Below are 17,500 nucleotides of genomic sequence, written 5' to 3' on the forward strand. Positions count from 1 at the left end.
AAATCAAATGCGACAAATAAGATGCTGAAAGGACGGCGTCGCGGGCTCGTTTTAAAATCTGCACGATGAAAAAAATGAAAATGATATGAATAATATGCCGCAAAGTAAATCTATTTATTTTTTTGAGAGGCAGACAAAATGAGGAAAGAACCACTGAGGCTACGGTTTGAGAGAAGTAACGGGCCAAAGATAACTTGCGATGGAAAATTGTGACAGCACCAAGACACAAGAAAACACTTCACTTCCGGCTGCCGTCCATCGTTGGAAAGCGCTCCGGCTTGCTGCGTTTGACAAAACAAATGAAACGCAGAGGTTTCGAACTCATCTTCTCTTTCTCTCTGTAACTCTTATTCTCTACTGTACGTCACACAGTTTCCAATTCTTTTTGGCCGGCCATCAGTCACAATTTTAGGGTGCGTTAGATTGACCCTATTTAGGAATAAGAGTACGTGGAGTGATTATTGCTGCCGCAGTGAGTGAGTCTGAAGCGAACGAACGAGGCTGTGGTTATGCCCCAGTGAAGGAATTACGATGCGCGGTATGAAAATTAGAGCGTGCTCTGTTTTTCATTTCGCTTCTCGTATCCTCAAACTGAACTGATAGATTTTACTGTCACGCAACAAAAAATGAATTCGAAATCGGCGTTTTATGAAAAGGGCCAGAAACTTGGAATGTTGTTGGAAACAAACCTTTTAACCACCACTCCAATTCTCAGGTCTGTACGGTACATCGTTTTTGAGTTATTTGTCGAAGCGTTTTACACAACTTTAAAAAGCTTTGCATGGGAAGGCCCCCTACGGAGGCATAAGAGGGAGTTTAAGCATGCGATGTTTTTGAGCCGCGGACGGCAAACGGAAGTGAGCTGTTTTCCCTTTTAACTTGTCTTGTCATTGCCACCTTCATATTGCTAAGTATCTTTCCTCCATTAGAGATGATTAATTTAAAAACCTGGGAGAACACTATGGTCCTGGCATGCAAAACGTTCATTTCCGGTTGCCGTCCGCGACTCAAAAACGTCGGGTGCTTAAAATCCCTAATATATTTTTGCCTAATTCCCTGTTAATCCCCGCATAGTCCCGGGGCTTGAGGCGGAGATTTACATTGCCTGGTGCATAAAACAGACGAAAGTCCACTGGGTCGAGTGGGAAAATATTTGGACTTGCAACAATGGCTACGCTATGAACATTACGCTATCCGAAATTTCCATCAAAAGTTGTCCAGATGTTGTTTCCTTGCTGATCTGAAGCCTCTAGGGCTCTTACTTAAGTGCCTGTGTGCCTCGGTAATTTGCGAAACATGGTTTTTATATCACGAACCCCCTCCAAGGTGATCTGGTGACGTAATTCGGATCCCACAACCGCGCGCGGCCTTGAATGTTATTTCCGAATTCAACATGGCAGAGGCAAGGTTAGATCTCGCCGGTTGTACTTGAATGTTCATTCAGTACCGGGAAATGTGGGAGACATGGCAAGGGCGGATCTAGGATTTTGGCTAGGGGGTGCACATGTCAGACGGAAATGCACAGGACGCCCAATCTTTAGATGTTAGACAATGTATAATACATGCTTTTAAGAGGGTTAGCTAGCTAGCGGTTTTAAGGCACAACGGACCGCTGTCTGTTATTTAGGTTTTTTATTTCGTTTGAAAATTTTATAATTTTTTAACTAAAACGTTTTTTTTTTGTAACCGAGGGGGGTGCACATGCACCCAGTGCACCTCCCCTAGATCTGCCCTTGCATGGAATGATCTGTTGAAACACTGCAAGAAATTTGGAAACAAACCCAAAGGCTGCGCGCGGTTGTGGGATACGGCGTTAAAATTTTCCTTCCCAGTCCTCCAAATTACGTCGCCAGATCACCTGGCTTTTGCTACCCACATTTTAGTCAAAATATTTTTTCTCTGCCGGGTCTGAAACACAGGTCACTTTCACGGGTCAATCGCTTTGCATGTCATTGAACAGTTTTACCTTTTGGAAAGAGACCCAAACTGACTTTCAATTTGGCTAACCCTAGGCCTAAAACCCAAGTTATAGGCCTAGAGTTAGCCAAATTGAGGGTGTTGGGTTACCTTTCAAAAGTTAAACTAATGAACTGCAACGACTGATCTGTGAAAAGTGACCCGTGCTTGACCTGCCGTGTTTTTTCTCTCGGTCTCGGGAACTTGGTCTTTTTTCATTTACCAGATCAAGAACACCTTTTCAAAGACAGACGGCTCATTATTCCCATGCAAAAAGTTTGTTTCACTAATTACCAATAGAACTGGTGGACAGTATTATTTTGTGAAACAAGGTTTCAAAGCAGAACACATTTTGTAGGCAGGCAACTTATTCTTGCCATCTTTGAAGTTCGTCTCGCTATTTACCAATGAGACGGAGGCAATTGGTATTTTGCAAACCAGGGTTCTACACCGTGTACTGACTATTGTTGGAAGGTCAAATTATCTTTCGTTTAACTTTTACTGTGTTCACAGTAGGCCGAAACATGATTGATTGATTGATTTATTTTATTCTATTTTCATTTAACCACGGTACAATTCATCAGCAATATAAAAACCATACGTACAATTATAAATTTAAAACGAATCGAAGTATTAGATAAAACTATGTAAACTACATTAACTATCTTACTCAATATCATAAAATAAAAGCTGCTTTCCATGAATGCCGTGTTTAGAATAATGGTTTAGATAACCTCTTTAATCAGTCGTTTGAATTGATTGAGGGACTCTGCTTTCCTTAGTTCTAATGGCAAACTGTTTCATAAAACTGCGCCACTATAGCTAAAGCTGTTTTTGTAGTAGTTTGTCCGCGGTTGCAGAACATTTACCTTATTCACAGAGTCTCTCAAACCATAATTAACCAGAATCGCGATGGACAAATTTCGAGCAGAGATACTCAGGTGCTAGTCCCTGTAGGGACTTAAATATCATTGTTGCTCTTTCAATTTGCCTTTGAGAGACTAGGGATTTCCATCTTAAGAGTTCAAAGAAATTGTTCAAATCAGCGTCATAGTTAGAGTAGGTCAATACACGGCTGCTCTGTTTTGTAGATTTTGCAGTTTGTCCTGCAACGTTACACCACAGTTTCCCCAAACAATATTGCAGTAGTTGAAATGAGGTTGTACTAGGGTCTGATAAATAGAATGTAAGGTCCCATAGGAGAGAAGATGCCTGATTCGCTGATGGCCCCAATACCAGAAGCAATTTTCTGGGTTAACATATCAATATGGCTTCTCCAAGTAAGTTTATCATCGTTAAGCACTCCTAGTGATTTAGCAGTAGAAACATGCTCAATAGGGGAGCCATTGATGGAAGGTCTAGGTGGAACTGTTAGAGTACACAGCCTCTGCCTTGACCCAATAAGCATAAATTCAGTTTTTGTTATGTTAAGCGTGAGTTTATTCGCTATCGGCCAATTGCTAACATTTGCTAAATCATCATTTAGACGAGATTGGATATTGTCAGCGCTGAAACCGGCGTAGGTTAGGTGAGTATCATCGGCATACTTCCTTGATTGACAATTTGCAATACACATTGGTAAATCATTATATACAGTAAAAATAAGAGTGGTCCTAAGATAGTGCCTTGAGGAACACAACAGCTTAATGAGCAGCTCCTAGAGAACGCCCTATTAGCTGATCATCTCTGCATGCGGTTGTCCAAGTATGAATCAAACCAAGAGTGCACATGAATTATCGCACATGCCATAATTAATTCCTTAATTTAGATAAAATAATTTCTCTCAAGTACTTTGGCTTCTACCGAGATAACGGAAATGGGGCGGCAATTGTTCAAGTCATTCTGCTCTCCTTGTTTGAAAAATGGGGCAACTTGGGCACTTTAATTTTACAGTCGTCAGGAAATATTCCAAGTCTTAGTGATTGATTAAAGATAACACACCGGGGAGAGCAGATCAGATCGGCGCATTCGCGAATAAGCCTGGCAGACATATCATCTAGGCCGGCTGCCTTTGATTTGTCTGATGTATTGAGAACCTTTTATTTGTGCCAGTCAGATAATTATGATAGCTGGTGCTGGCAGACTCGGGAATTTCACTGGCAAGTTTTACACCGATGGTGGAAAAATAATGGTTAAATTCCTCTGCCAATTCCGTTGGATTTATTACTGATTGCCCGTTCACTCTCAGTTCTTTCTCTGATGATTTGCCCGACTTACGAGAGGTAAGTTCATTTATTATTTGCCAAGTTTTTCGAGAATCACCTTTATGATCACTAAAACTAGTTTGATAATAGGACTGCTTAGCTTGCTTTTAATCACCGCTTTATCAACGATACTGCGTTGTGTTTTGAATTTCGCCTAGACAACTGGGACATAAGATTTGATTGCTTTAATTTTCTGGACATCCCTCTCATGCATTTGTTTCTGGCTTTAACTCAGACGTAATCCAAGGAGAACTACGCTCGCGAACGCGCGCTTTTCTCAACGGAGCGTGCTTGTCAACAATCTCCAGAAACGACTTTTTCCATTCTGACCACATATTATTAGGATTACTCAAATTGTGTATATGATCGCAGTCATGGGACGCAATATCATTACGAAAGCTTTCCAGGTTAAACTTCCGGAAGTTTCTATAGGTTATAATGCAATGCCCTCTAGGGAACCCATGAATTGAAAGTTTTCTGTAAGCTAAGACAATGCTATGATCGCTAATACCGATGTGTCGAACGCCAGAACACACAATTTTGTAGGACAAATTGTGTAAATTAGATCAATTAAAGGTTGCAAAGTTTCAGTTATCCTTGTTGGTTCATTTATTAGTTGATGAAGGCCTTAGACATCAGTAATACTTACTAATTTGCGTGTGTCGTCGTCATATCGAGAAACAGCCAGATTACAGTTAATATCACCCAGTAGATGGTACTCAATATTCAAAGGATCAAGTCTCCTTAACAAAATTTCAAAGGATTAAAAAACAAATGAAAGATGTTTCGTTATGAAATTAACCCGTGTTCATATCAGACAGTGCCTTGCACGAATCATGGTTGAAACGTGATTATTCTGAGCATGATTGAAGCAACCACCAGAGGCAGCTTCAATCATGATCAAACCAAACACGTTCAAAATGGCGGATGGATGCGGAGAGGAGGCGAGTGCCCAAAAGAACCAAAATATTGGGGCAATTATGAGGCCATTTGTCTAGTTGTAATATGGGCCGATGAAGAAATACAACGGCAAACCGTAATATCTTGTACCGGAAGAAAGCGCAAATGCCGTCTCCTCGTTTAACGCTGCATAGCCCTCCTCCTCCGAAGGGCTACTACACCAAAGAATGAATGAATGGAACTGTTACAGGAATTTCCAGCTCCATTCTACAGCTGAAGTGTAAAAAAATTATGCGAATACCATGAAACAGCAAAAATTATACAACCATGCATTAAACATGTTTGAAACCGAGATCTGAGCCCGGTTGTTCGAAAGCCAATTAACTTAAGCCAGGATTAGAGTAAACTTTTGTTTCATGTTTTCATCTTTTTGTCGAAAATTTCTTTTGCTTATTTTTGTTCTTCAGGATTGACTTCCTCTAATGTAAAATTTTGCCGAATACCAACTTTGAACAGCTTTTGGGAGTAGAGATATAAACTCCTTGGTTAATTTGAAATCTGGGATTAGCGTTAATTCGCTTCGGGCCCTGATATGAACAATGTAATAATAAATGATTAGGCGAAACATGTTTCCACTCTAATACTGTTTCGGCTTTAATATAAACACAGTTTTAGCCCTCTCTACAATTTATGAATGATCTTTACATTTCTTTTTCTGTTCATTTCGTTTCGTTTCGTTTCGCAAAATACCGTAAGCCTGATAAACCAAACATATTATCGACCGACTAGCTAGAAATAAACCACGAAGATAGCTTCGATCCTTGTTAATAGTGCAACGGCTTGCACTTCGAATTTCTCATGAATTCACTTCTTAACAGGTTTCTCTTCATTATAGGTGGTGTATTGGTATTTTGACTTCTTTGCTTTCTTGAGGAGACTAAATCACTATTAAAATTCTGCATGCGACCATCACGGTGGCCACCAGATATTGTCTGCACCTCCCCAGTTCCAAACTTGAAAAACATTGGGTAACTTTTTTTTCAAGTTCCGATTGATCGCGCGAGCATGTGCAATGCTTTATGCAATGCTTTATGTTGTTGGGGCAGAGGTGTAATGGGGAAGGTTAACGACTCGTAAATCTAGGAACAATGTGCGTATGTGAGAATTGGGTTTTTACTTAAAAGGGTTGTTTGCTGTATGTTTGTCTGAAGTAGTTAGTTTTGATTTGAAGTGTAAACAGAATTTTACAAGAATTAACAAACAACATTCAAAAGAATGAAGCACTTGTAACAACGTGACGATTGTAATCTTGTGGTCACTGCGGAAAAAGGTAAGGTAGTGACCATATATTATTATTCAAAATGATATTAAAAACGTGGACAACCTAACCTATTTCCTAAGACATGATGTAGCTTTCATAAAATCATGACACAAACCGCAATCGGTCACGAACAATCGTTTCTTGCACTTACTCGAGCGCCATTATCGTAAAAGTAGACAACTTCTCACCGAGAAAACTGAGAGAAAGTCTTAGACAAAAGGTTTGGGTGCCCTATATTCACTTCCCAGTGTGGCAAACTGCTCGAAGGGAGAAACCAACGAAATAAAATTGTGGTCAGTTGCGGCACGTGTGCTAGCTTTAAGTTCAACTGGAAGCTTCCACTCAACGAAACGAAACTTTTAAAATATCCAAGACTGACTTAACATGATTTCACAATGAAACACAATCTACGTTGCTTTACAATGAAATAAAACTCACCCCTGTTTAATTCAGAGGGCGTAGACCGAATGCATAAATGGCGGCCAAAAAAATATTCTTTTGTTTATGTGCTAATTAGCCTCACTAGCCTCGTTTGCATGGACAAAATATAACAGAAATGTTGCTTGAGAACGAGGCTAGTGAGTCTCATTAGCACATAAACAAAAGAATACAATTTTGCCCGCCATTTATGCATTCGATCAATGGAACAACGCGAAATACCGCTTAACAGCGGCTGTTCAAAAACTAAAAGCTAAATGGATGACGTCATGTCCCAGAGTAGGAAGCGAGTTACTTCGCAACCTCGTTCCCAGGGACTCTCTTGTCTGCCTCCCAAGAGACCCTGGTTGCGGCTGGTCACGTGGCTCTCAAACCTAATGTGTGGTAAGGGAGGGGTGGCAGTGTAGGCCTTCTCATCTGATTTTATGTCCAGCCGTAAGATGACCATCGAAACGTTTCACTGCAAGGTATTTTATATACTACACATGGAATTCGACGTGAAAGGCAAAAAGTTGTAGCTAATCGATCAGACGGAAGAGAAAATAAACTCGCTTCGTTCAAATTTCCTTTACGCCCGTGTGAAGGTTCTGATTCAAAGTTTCTAGAAAAAGCTCAAGAGCAATCGAATTGAGAGATAACGAAGACTGCTTAAAGTTAATAGTTTGCGGAGAAAAGGTTTTGTCGTGCGAGAAAGCAAGTGAAACGTTTAGATTGGAAACAAACATGTTCGGCGATCGATCAGTCGGTGTCATGTTTATTTAAAAATATGTTACATATCAACCTCAAATCAAACTGTGTGAACAAAAGATGCGCAGGTATTTTATTTTGTTCTTTGATTTTCGTTTTTCTTTTAAAAGTTAAAGTAACTTATTCCCAAGAGTCAAGCTTGGACAGCGAGTAGACAGTTTTAACTATTTATATTTCAACATCTTCGCGTAAATTGTCCTTGCTGGTTAGTGTTTACAACACAAATCGTGAAGTATATATTTAGCGTCGGTAAATTAAAGAGACATTTTATCAAGCAACCGTAGTGTGCGATGTATCGTTTTATGATAGTGTAATGTTCTGCAGAAGCAACTTGAGCTACTAACGAAATCTTTTGTGTGTGTGTGACCGTTTATAATCGCCGCTCGACATCGATTTAATTCTAAGGTCTTATCGGACACAAAACCTCTAGTTTTTAGCCTGACCGCTTTTTTGGGAATTTTTTGTGGGAATATAACATTTACCTTTTTGAAAATTACATTGTATAATAAAGATTAATTAATAACTTATTTTAAAAGTGCCTTGTCAAACGAATACGAGTTGCGGGATCAAAATATAACGAAAACCCTACCCCAGTTGAAAAAGGTTTGTCAAGGAGTGCCCCGTGACCAGCCACAACCAGGGTTTCTTTTCTCAACGAACAGGGAGGCAGAGAAGAGAGACCCTGGGAACGAGGTTGGCTTCTTCGTCGTCGCCCGCAGCTATTAAACAATTATTGGATGAGTTTGAGCATGATATCATGAATTATCAAAACCGAGGTCTGTGTTATCTGCCGAAGCCATCGGCTTCGGCAGATAACACAGACACGAGGTTTTGATAATTCATGATATCAAGCGAAAACCGAATTTAATAATTGTTTTATTATACATTTTTCAGATAATTCATCCTGAGAAACAGAAGCGAAGCATTCAGCCATTTTGTTTCTGAGAACACTCCAAGGGGCTTAGTAACCAGGCAGACGTTGAACTTGACATGGTAAATTATTATTTTTTAATGTATATTTAAATTCAGATTTTGTATTAACAGTCACTTCTGGAGATGTATGCAGAAGCATACCAAACGTCAAGTAAAAGGTAATTTCAAAGTATGAGTTTATGTCTCATGTTTGTGAATTATTCCTACTAAAGGTCATCACAGATTTATTATTATAATTTTCTTAGCCGCCCCCAACGTGTAAAATTGCTGTTACAGCATTCAAAAAGCGTTCAATCCCTTCCCTAAAAACGTACATACCAACCTGCCACAATTTGTTTTGCGACTTGCAGCAAGGCGACCACACCAGATCCGTTGTCGTCAGCACCTTGTGTATTACGCACCGTATCATAGTGTGCTCCAATCAGAAACAAACGGTCATCTGGTGAACCAGCAAGGGTGCCAGGAATCATGCCGACAATATTGCGTCCGGAAGCAAACTGCAATGATTGACAGGTCCATACATATATTCAGCGGAAGGTTAAAAAATTAAAAGATAACAAGTAACCAAGTGAGTTAAAAATTCAACACGAAATTCCTAACGTGATATTGCACGTGGTAAAGAGGGAGCTTGAATTACATTTCAATGGAAGCAATATAGTTGCTCAATATTTTACGAGAAATAAAATTGGCACTTCACTTCTCACAAGAACAGAATCAATTTCATGCTAAGCAATGTTTTTTTCTATTTTTTCTTTATTTCTTACGATGATGACCATCTGTGGATGATGCTTCCATCTTGATTATATTTGCGAGGAAAAGCTATACTTATGATATGTATAGCCTAAATTGTTCAAAATGTGGATCGCGTATCGAAATTTCATACGTGAACAGCGCTATTTACCCATCGACCAACCCAATCCTGGTTTTGAAAATGACGTTTGGGTCTCTGGCGAACTCAACTCTATTTGGGTCTAATATGTGTCATTTTGCAAGCAGAATTGTAAAAGAAAGATGCTAAAATAACGTTCCATGGTGAATTGACTAAATACTGATAATATAAGAAATAGTAATAAAAGTAATAATCATGGTGATAACGATGACGATGAAGATGATGATGATAATAAGGAAAATAATGATAATAATAATAATAAAATTATTATTATTATTATTATTATCTTTATTAATGTATAAGAGTACTGTGTAACTATGTAAGATGGTGCTGAAGTATCCTATAAGAGGCACAAAGGCGGACCGTTATCAATGCCCTGGATCGGTTACAGAAAGGACTACGCTTATGTGGATAACAGGGTGCCACACTTATAAGAAGGATATTTGGTAGGAGCTGCAGAGAGTGTACAACGCTTGGTTAAACAAATATTAAAACAAGGAGGACAGCACTATACGCAGAGAAGGAGAATTTCGAAGTTTTAAGGATCAGGAGAGAATTATTTCAGGAAGACTCCATATCGACACTTCTCTATGTGGAGATATCCGAGACAATGATGCCTTGACAAATTAAAGTTGGTTACTGGTTGAGCAAAGGTCAAAAACCAGCCAATTATTTTCTTATTTATGGACGATTTTAGACTTCTTTGGAAGAACTAGAGGAAGATTGCCTCTCTAGTCCAATCGTAGCGTGTGTTTCCTTTATATATCATAAAAAGAATGGGAAGGCTGAAAGATGAAAAGCGGAAGGACAACTGGGAAGGTTTGATTGGGAAGAATAAAGGGGATCGCGCGTGAGGACAGCGAATGTCAACCTCGAAATCGTCTACATTCTGTTTTAGCTTTTGTTTGATTCAATTTCCTTACCTGCGGGTGATTAGGCTGGAATTTTTCAGACCAAGTCTTTAGGCCCAGGTCCTGAAAGGTTTTCATGATAAAATTACGAGCTCTCTGTTTTCCTTCTGGATTAGTGACATGATGGCGATTCTCGTTGAAATGCCTTAGCAAGGACATCAATGAATTGCTGTGGTCGCTGACATCAGCTTGACTGATTGCTGCCAATATTCAATAGAAAACAAGGAAGATGCAGGCATGTAAGTTAGTTTATCCAAGTAATAGACTTTTTCGCTGTTATAAGTCTATTAACTTTTTTTCCATTACCTTATTGGATGCTATTTTGATTTTCTGAAACATCATGAAACACAATCTTGTTCTCAGAGTTTGGCATGTTCTGGCCATCCCAGGAAGTAATTGTCCACCGGACGAGGATATGCCTGGGTATTTGTATTTACGTAGTAAGTTTTGGCTTGTTTTGCATCTTCAGCGAAGGTTTGAAGTTTTGTTTGAGTTGTGTTGCGTTTTTTGAAGGAATTAGATAACTAAGTGTTTTTCAGTTTTGAAACAAGTTAAGGTCGCTACTTTTATGATGTAAAATTATACCACCAGGCCAGGATATTTTCTGTAAAAAGTCGAAACTCTGCATAAGTACCTCGACCGGGTCAAAGTTATTGGTAGATACTCAGACAGTGGCAAGAATAACGAGGAGTTAAAATCATCTTTTTGTGCTATATTATCCCGCTGTTTTAGTGTATACTATCACAACTATTCACCTCGATCAGTGTCGGTGGCTAGTGGTGGATATTTACCTCGCCGCAACATCCACCTCCACTTCGGTGAATAAAGTTGTTAAATATCCTGCTGAAAATCGGCGGACCACGAGAAAGTGAAAGCTTACCTTTCCGTCTAGAATATAGCTACCGATTAGGGGTTTCAAATTTCCGTTTTTTGTGGGTTGAAAAAATAATGGAAATTTTAATTGAATAACAAAGTTTTAAAGACAAGAGGCTGCGGGTGGCCTAAAATTTGTTCGCAGGATTCAGTTTAGCCGATTTCCTTTTAAATTCACAGTATTTCAGTGTTTTTTTTATCTTACAATGAGAAACGTAAGCAACGACAACGGCGACGACAACGAGAACGTCACAAATTTGCCCCTCAAGCCCGGGCCAAACTATTGAGCAAAGTTAGAGCCAACACTCCAACTTTATTGGATCTAACGTTGTTCGACTGTTTGGCCGTCCATGTTGGAAGATGTCCGTCCAACATTTTTTGTTCGATCAGTTGTTGGATAGAGTTTGCTTTTGATCAAACATTACGCCCAACAGTTCTGCTCGACGCAACAATATTAATGTTGCAGTGTTTTGCCGCTCTCCCAACAAAGTTGTGTCCTGAATCGAGTCACGTCTAAGTTGCTAGCCAATCACGAATCGCTATCTTATTTTCAAGCCCAGGCCGTCTGGTCAATTTGCAGCAAAGATGGCAGACAAGGACGAAGAGGACTTCATGGTTATTGATAAACAGCCAGAAAACTTGAACAGGGAGTATGAGGCAAGCAAAGCCATGTTTGAGGGAAACCTGTAGTCCCCATTATCATGATCGCTCTCTAGATATAGAGCGTTAGTGTAAAATTTCTGCTAATTGACCCGTGTTCATTCTCATGACATCATCTCCTTAGTTCGGATGTATCTTGCAGTGAACATACTCTTTTCTACACGTTCAGTATTGATCATTCTTTGGTTTTTCCGTCCTCTAACAGCTCCAGTAGCACAAACGCTACCAGGGGTTCCCGTTACAGTGTATTAGCGCCAACTTGAACTTAAAAGTGTTTCGTCAAGCAACGTTGGATAGTATTTTGCCACTACCTCAACATTTACATCCGACAATGTTGCATGTTGGATCTACCTTTGTTTGATAGTTTGGCAAGGCTAGGGCTTTACTGGGCAAAAACAGAGCTTTGCGCACCATGCAAGAGCGTTTTTCACTTCCGTCCATTTCTTTTCCGTCGTCTGCGGTGCAATTTTGCTGTTTTAAGGTATTACGTGCACTTGAAGATGGATTTTCATTTTCTCCCATAAAATGAGCGGCGTTCCGACCGACGTCATTTTTCAGGAACAACAACAACTTTGCGATATTAAAAAGGTTGAAATAGTCAGAAGGTGATTACAAGATAACGTGAATTTATATTGTGAGATGACGTTCTCGTTGTTGTCGCAGTAGTCGTTGCTTACAGTGGATTTCATAAAACGGTTTTGATAAGTGGTTTGCGATGTTTGTTCCCAAATTTTGCCTCTAATTTGGGAATTTCATTACGTAATTGTCAATCAAAAGGAAAACTTTGGATCGAAGTTGGGACCTTGGCGCCGAACTTCGTGGGGAATGCCTTAAAAATTGCAAAATTTCGGATAACTTTCATAATCTCTTGTAGTGGCTTAAAAAGTGTATAATTTTCTTAAGATCATCGCCACAATGAAACATTTTGGGAAAAAATTGTGTTTTGTGATGATTTCTTTTTTTTTCTAAGATGTTATGGCTGGTTGCTAGGGGCAACGGGTCAGTTTATACCTTGTTTAGGGCCAAAAAAACGACTCCCACGTGACAAAGGACTCTTCCTGTTACATATACGAATGCGTTTATCGTGGGATTATTGAGCGAGCTTGCGAGCATGATCAAATTTAAGGTGTCACTCGAAAGTTTCTCGAAAGTGAAATTCTAGCCGTTGGATCTGAGAATTCACATATTTCTCGACTTTCTTTCCCGTTTAACAGCCATTCATGCCAAAGTTTCGCTCAGCCAGGCGTCCTAAATGAAGGTTTTCGGGATATCAGTATACGAAATGGGCGAAAGAGAATCTAAAACAGTAATTGGTGACACGAAATAACTGAACGGAGAAACACGTGCTTTGAATACCCCGAGCTCGAGTAAAGAAAGCAAGAAGTCTGTATCTTCGAACCCCATCGAAGAAAACCTTGCGAACCAGAGCCAACGATAAGTGGATTCAGGTTTGTCGATATATATGGAGTTAATGAGCGCGGCATTTTCTTCCTCAAGATGTACGCGCTGACTGCATATAAATGAATGAAGACTTCAGATTAGTGCTGTCAGAGAACGTTTTCCAAAGGAAGGGATGTGCTTCAAGTCTCAGATACTTTTGTAAAAACTGCGGCTGGAAACATGAGTTTTTTACATCCAAAAAGCGAATCTTTAGCTATGAGGTGAACGGACGGCTAGTGTATTCTATGAGCTATATAGGAAAAGGTTACAGTGAAGCTGAAAAATTTCTGCACTTTAAAAAAAATGCTTCTCCCCCCACCCCTTTTCAACAACAAGGGCATATTAGAAAAATGAAAGAACAGTGGCAAAGAATGTAAAAATTATTGCCAAGAGCATGTCCTGTGCTGCTAAAGAGATCAACGATTCCCATGCAGGGAGCCAATGAAAATGATGTTGTAAACTGTGATATTTCTTGTGATGGTACCTGGCAGAAAAGACGGTACTCTTCCCTGAACGATTGTGTCATTGTCATGTCAATTATTCAGGAATGAAAATTTTAGAATTTGGGTTGTTTGATGCCACCAGCCACTTCAACATTGGAGCTGGACCTGTTTTTCTCTTGCTTAGAGTATTAAAAATGAACCCCGGGAAATACACTGTGCAAGGGTACAGGGGCCTTGACTTGGATCGCATTTGTGGCACAGAGTACACAGAAAACGTTGAAAGGAAAAAGAGAAGAAAGAACCAGTAGGCAAATGGTGTTACCTGTGCTACTGGTGAATTTTGACAAACTTTCTTCGCTCAGAGGTTGAAGAGAGAATTGCGGACCAATTAACCTATTCTAAAAGGCCTTTTTCTCGCCAAATTAATTTAGATGAAAATGCGAGTACCTCAACATTTCTAGTTCAAAAAGTGTTTAAAATAATGTCATGAAATTTTCTGGACACAATTATGAATGATGCTTCTGTGCAATGAACCTAAAAGAAATACAAAGCCAAGAAACCCAACCTTGGAAAGCCACATTTTAATCAAATAATTTTGGTTTTTTTCAGTAGACAAAATGTTTGACATTATTTTGCAAGATTAGAATGATGCTATTTGGTGCCTTTTAGGTTTACTGCAAAAATATATGTATAAAGAATACGCCCTGAAAATTCTAGGCCCAAATTGGTAATGATTACACAGTTATTGTTGTTCCTCTGAAACCTGAAAAATGAGGGTGTTTAGGGCGTGGTCATGTTGCTATGGCACCAAATGATCCCAAGAATATTGCCAAACAACTTCTCTGAGTGTTGTCACTTATGACTAATAAAAATGATTGAAGCAATGCAAAGGTTTTTTTTTTTTACTTTTAAGGTATCATACCATCTTAACCCTATCATTGTGTATTGGAATGTGGACTGTGGACTTCGGACCACGAAATTGAAACTTGTTATTTACCAAGATATTGTAACATGAAAGAAACCCAATGAAATGCTGTGAACGTAAAGGAAGTCGGCTAAATATCCTTCGAACAAAGTGTTGGCTACCCGTAGCCTGTAATTCAATTAATATTTCCCCCTTAGTCTGTCACGATTGTTGAGGAGATACCGAATTCCACTTGGGGTAAAAATCTTATGCATGCACAGGAAATCGCGTGCTTCCCCGAAAGGCAAAAAAAAAAGCAGGGGTGAATCGTTTATCCTATACTTTGTTCCTTCGAGCAAGGTAAAAATGTTTATTCTTAGTCGACCAAGTACAGTGGTATTAGTCTCAAGTTCAACTTAAAACACGCCGTTATTTATCATGGTAATTCTTAACAGACGACTGAAATTTTAACATCTTTTAAGAAATACCGGTATTCATCTAAAGACCAGTTTTGTTAATCGCAAACAATTGTTTAAGTTTTCTATTACTCTGGCTACCTTCATTACCTGTATCTGCATTTAATTACCCATTAAATTGCATTTAATTTAAAACATAGTTAGAAAAGTAGAAAAGTAGAATTGCCGGAAGCGGTCACTAATTGTATGGACAGGCAAATTCGATTTGAATACGCTACGTGTGGATAGGAATATTGTTGAATCCGGAAAGAAAAAGTTGCGGATTCAAAAATATCCGTTTACGTGTGGACAGGGCCTTATCTGATGAATTTCTTACGCTATCTTGGTTGGGCTCGGGAAAGGATGATGCCTTTTTCCTTCTTTTTAGAGACCTGTGTTACCGAGAATGTTTCTTGTTTGCGTAAATAATATTTATTACGAAACCGATTTTATACGACAAAATCAAAAAAGCCATCATATGTCGTTGCAAAGGTTTCCTGTCTGCGCACGAAAGTTCCTCGCACGCAAACTGAATTTGTTGAGTAAAAAATTGAAAATCCGTCATTACTTTATCACTTCTGTACTGATACGCTCCTCCTGAAGATGGCTACATTTTGGTCATTTTAACGCTGTTCAACGTTTTCATTTGAACACATGTAAGCTTTTTAAACTGTACGTTTCGTTCTGGGGAGATAACTGGTGTAATTTAGGCACGTTTCAATAGTTTTAGATTTGTGCATCGTCAATGCCACAAAATCCGCGAACCGAACCACGAAACACAAGAAGAAAGTAAGTCAACCGTGCAATGAGACGTCAGAATATATTAAGATTTTACTCGCTCAGGAATAACAATGATGTTTTTTCGTGGGTAAAGCTATTAATCGTTACCAATTCAAAGTTTCGATGAGTACAAAAGTCTGTTCAAATAATTTTGTACGAGGTTACAGAACCTCTGAATGTTCTACACAAACTTTGTACGTAAGAGAGTTTTGATTGTGGGAGTACTAAAACTTCAAAGACCTGCTCCAAAGATCAGATCTACAGAGAACTAGTGTATGAAGATGACGTTTTCGTATTGGTCGAAGTCATAGGGCCTCTTTACACGAGCCCGGGTTGGACACCGACCCGGGTCAGGTCAGCGTCGAATATTACGTTTACATGAGCCCGGGCTGGGTGAGGGCTGGGTCATTCTCGGCTGACCCGGGTACGGTTCCCTTTCGCTGGGTTGAAAGGGCTGGTGACTACTTGTCAGTGAGGAAAATGGCGGACGAACCATGCAATCATAACAGTCATCAATTTGTGTTAACGTTATCAGTCATTTTGGTACAGGCTGCGCATGGGCGAGAACGCTGAACCGCAAAAAAAGTGATGTTCAAACAATCCCGGGTCAGATAAACCAGTGTTTACATGAAGAAATTGAAGAAATTTCAACCCTTCTAGCCGGGTCAACCAGAGTCTTGAGAAGGGTTACCCGGCAAGGGGGGCTGACCCGGTTTGACTACTGTTTTCATGTAAACGCTTATAAACATGTGACTGCAAAAGCCTGTTACCTGCCGCGGTGATTCAACCCGGGCTAAAAAGCAACCTGGGCTCGTGTAAAGAGGCCCATAGTGGAGCTTGACAAGGTTGCTCAGATCCAGTGACTTTAATACTGTCTTGTAGAAGAAAGGGTTTGTTTACATGTAACAGCTGGGGCACATCAGATATGAATTCCCAGTGTTATCTAAATCTATCGAAACAGAGACTGCTGTATTCTGTGGAAGAGGAGCATTAAAACAGCTATCTCGAGTTAGAAGGAGATTGAAATAGTTTGCTTGAGCAGAATCATCGTACTACATTACATGTAAAATGATTGGACTCTCACGGAGTTTGTAGAAAATAGTAGCGGCTCAAAAACCGTTGGATTTTTCTCAATCAAACAAGAACCTAACCTATGGATTTCCTCATGTTTCTCATCGCTTATTTCATCCGCTCCAAAGAGCAATAGCTCTGTAAAAACAATTTCCATCTACTCTGACAACGACTTCTCTCCTTTGAGGAGGTAGATTTCCAGAAGCCGTAATTCGTTTACGCAAGACGTAACTAATGAGAAAACAGCCTAGAAACACGTAAATAAAACTAAAAAGGCTTTATTGTGTTATTTGCTCCAGATTTGTACCTAATTTTGTAATATTTCGAGACCATGACGAGATGTCAATTTCACAATAAACCTTAGGGATCCTTACGCGAGCAAGGCTATTCCGAGTAAATTTTATCTCATATTTTACGGTTATTCAAACAAAAACTTACACTTGCTACGTATCAACATTGCCCAAATCGATTTCTGATACAACTATGTCGAAAAAAGCTTTGATCTCTCTCCAAAATCGTTTTTTGGACGTTGAAATAAGTTTTCGGCTTGCATTTTCTTACAGCGACTTGCAATG

At 39.4% G+C, this 17,500-nt stretch overlaps 1 protein-coding gene across 1 annotated transcript in view; it reads right to left on the reverse strand.

Annotated features, from left to right (window-relative positions):
• LOC138036388 (uncharacterized protein YfbL-like) overlaps nt 1-17,500 on the reverse strand; it is a 33,391-nt gene that overhangs the window by 13,889 nt on the left and 2,002 nt on the right. The window contains exons 2-4 of the mRNA XM_068882696.1: nt 10,312-10,499; nt 8,822-8,996; nt 1-58 (exon numbers count right to left, since the gene is read on the reverse strand). The exon at nt 1-58 is cut by the window's left edge and continues 344 nt beyond it. Coding sequence (XP_068738797.1) covers nt 1-58; nt 8,822-8,996; nt 10,312-10,499 — 421 coding nt within the window. The remainder of the gene's footprint in view (nt 59-8,821; nt 8,997-10,311; nt 10,500-17,500) is intronic.

The sequence above is a fragment of the Montipora capricornis genome, unplaced genomic scaffold (genome assembly GCF_036669925.1).
Source record: "Montipora capricornis isolate CH-2021 unplaced genomic scaffold, ASM3666992v2 scaffold_482, whole genome shotgun sequence".
NCBI classification, from domain to species: Eukaryota; Metazoa; Cnidaria; class Anthozoa; order Scleractinia; family Acroporidae; genus Montipora; species Montipora capricornis.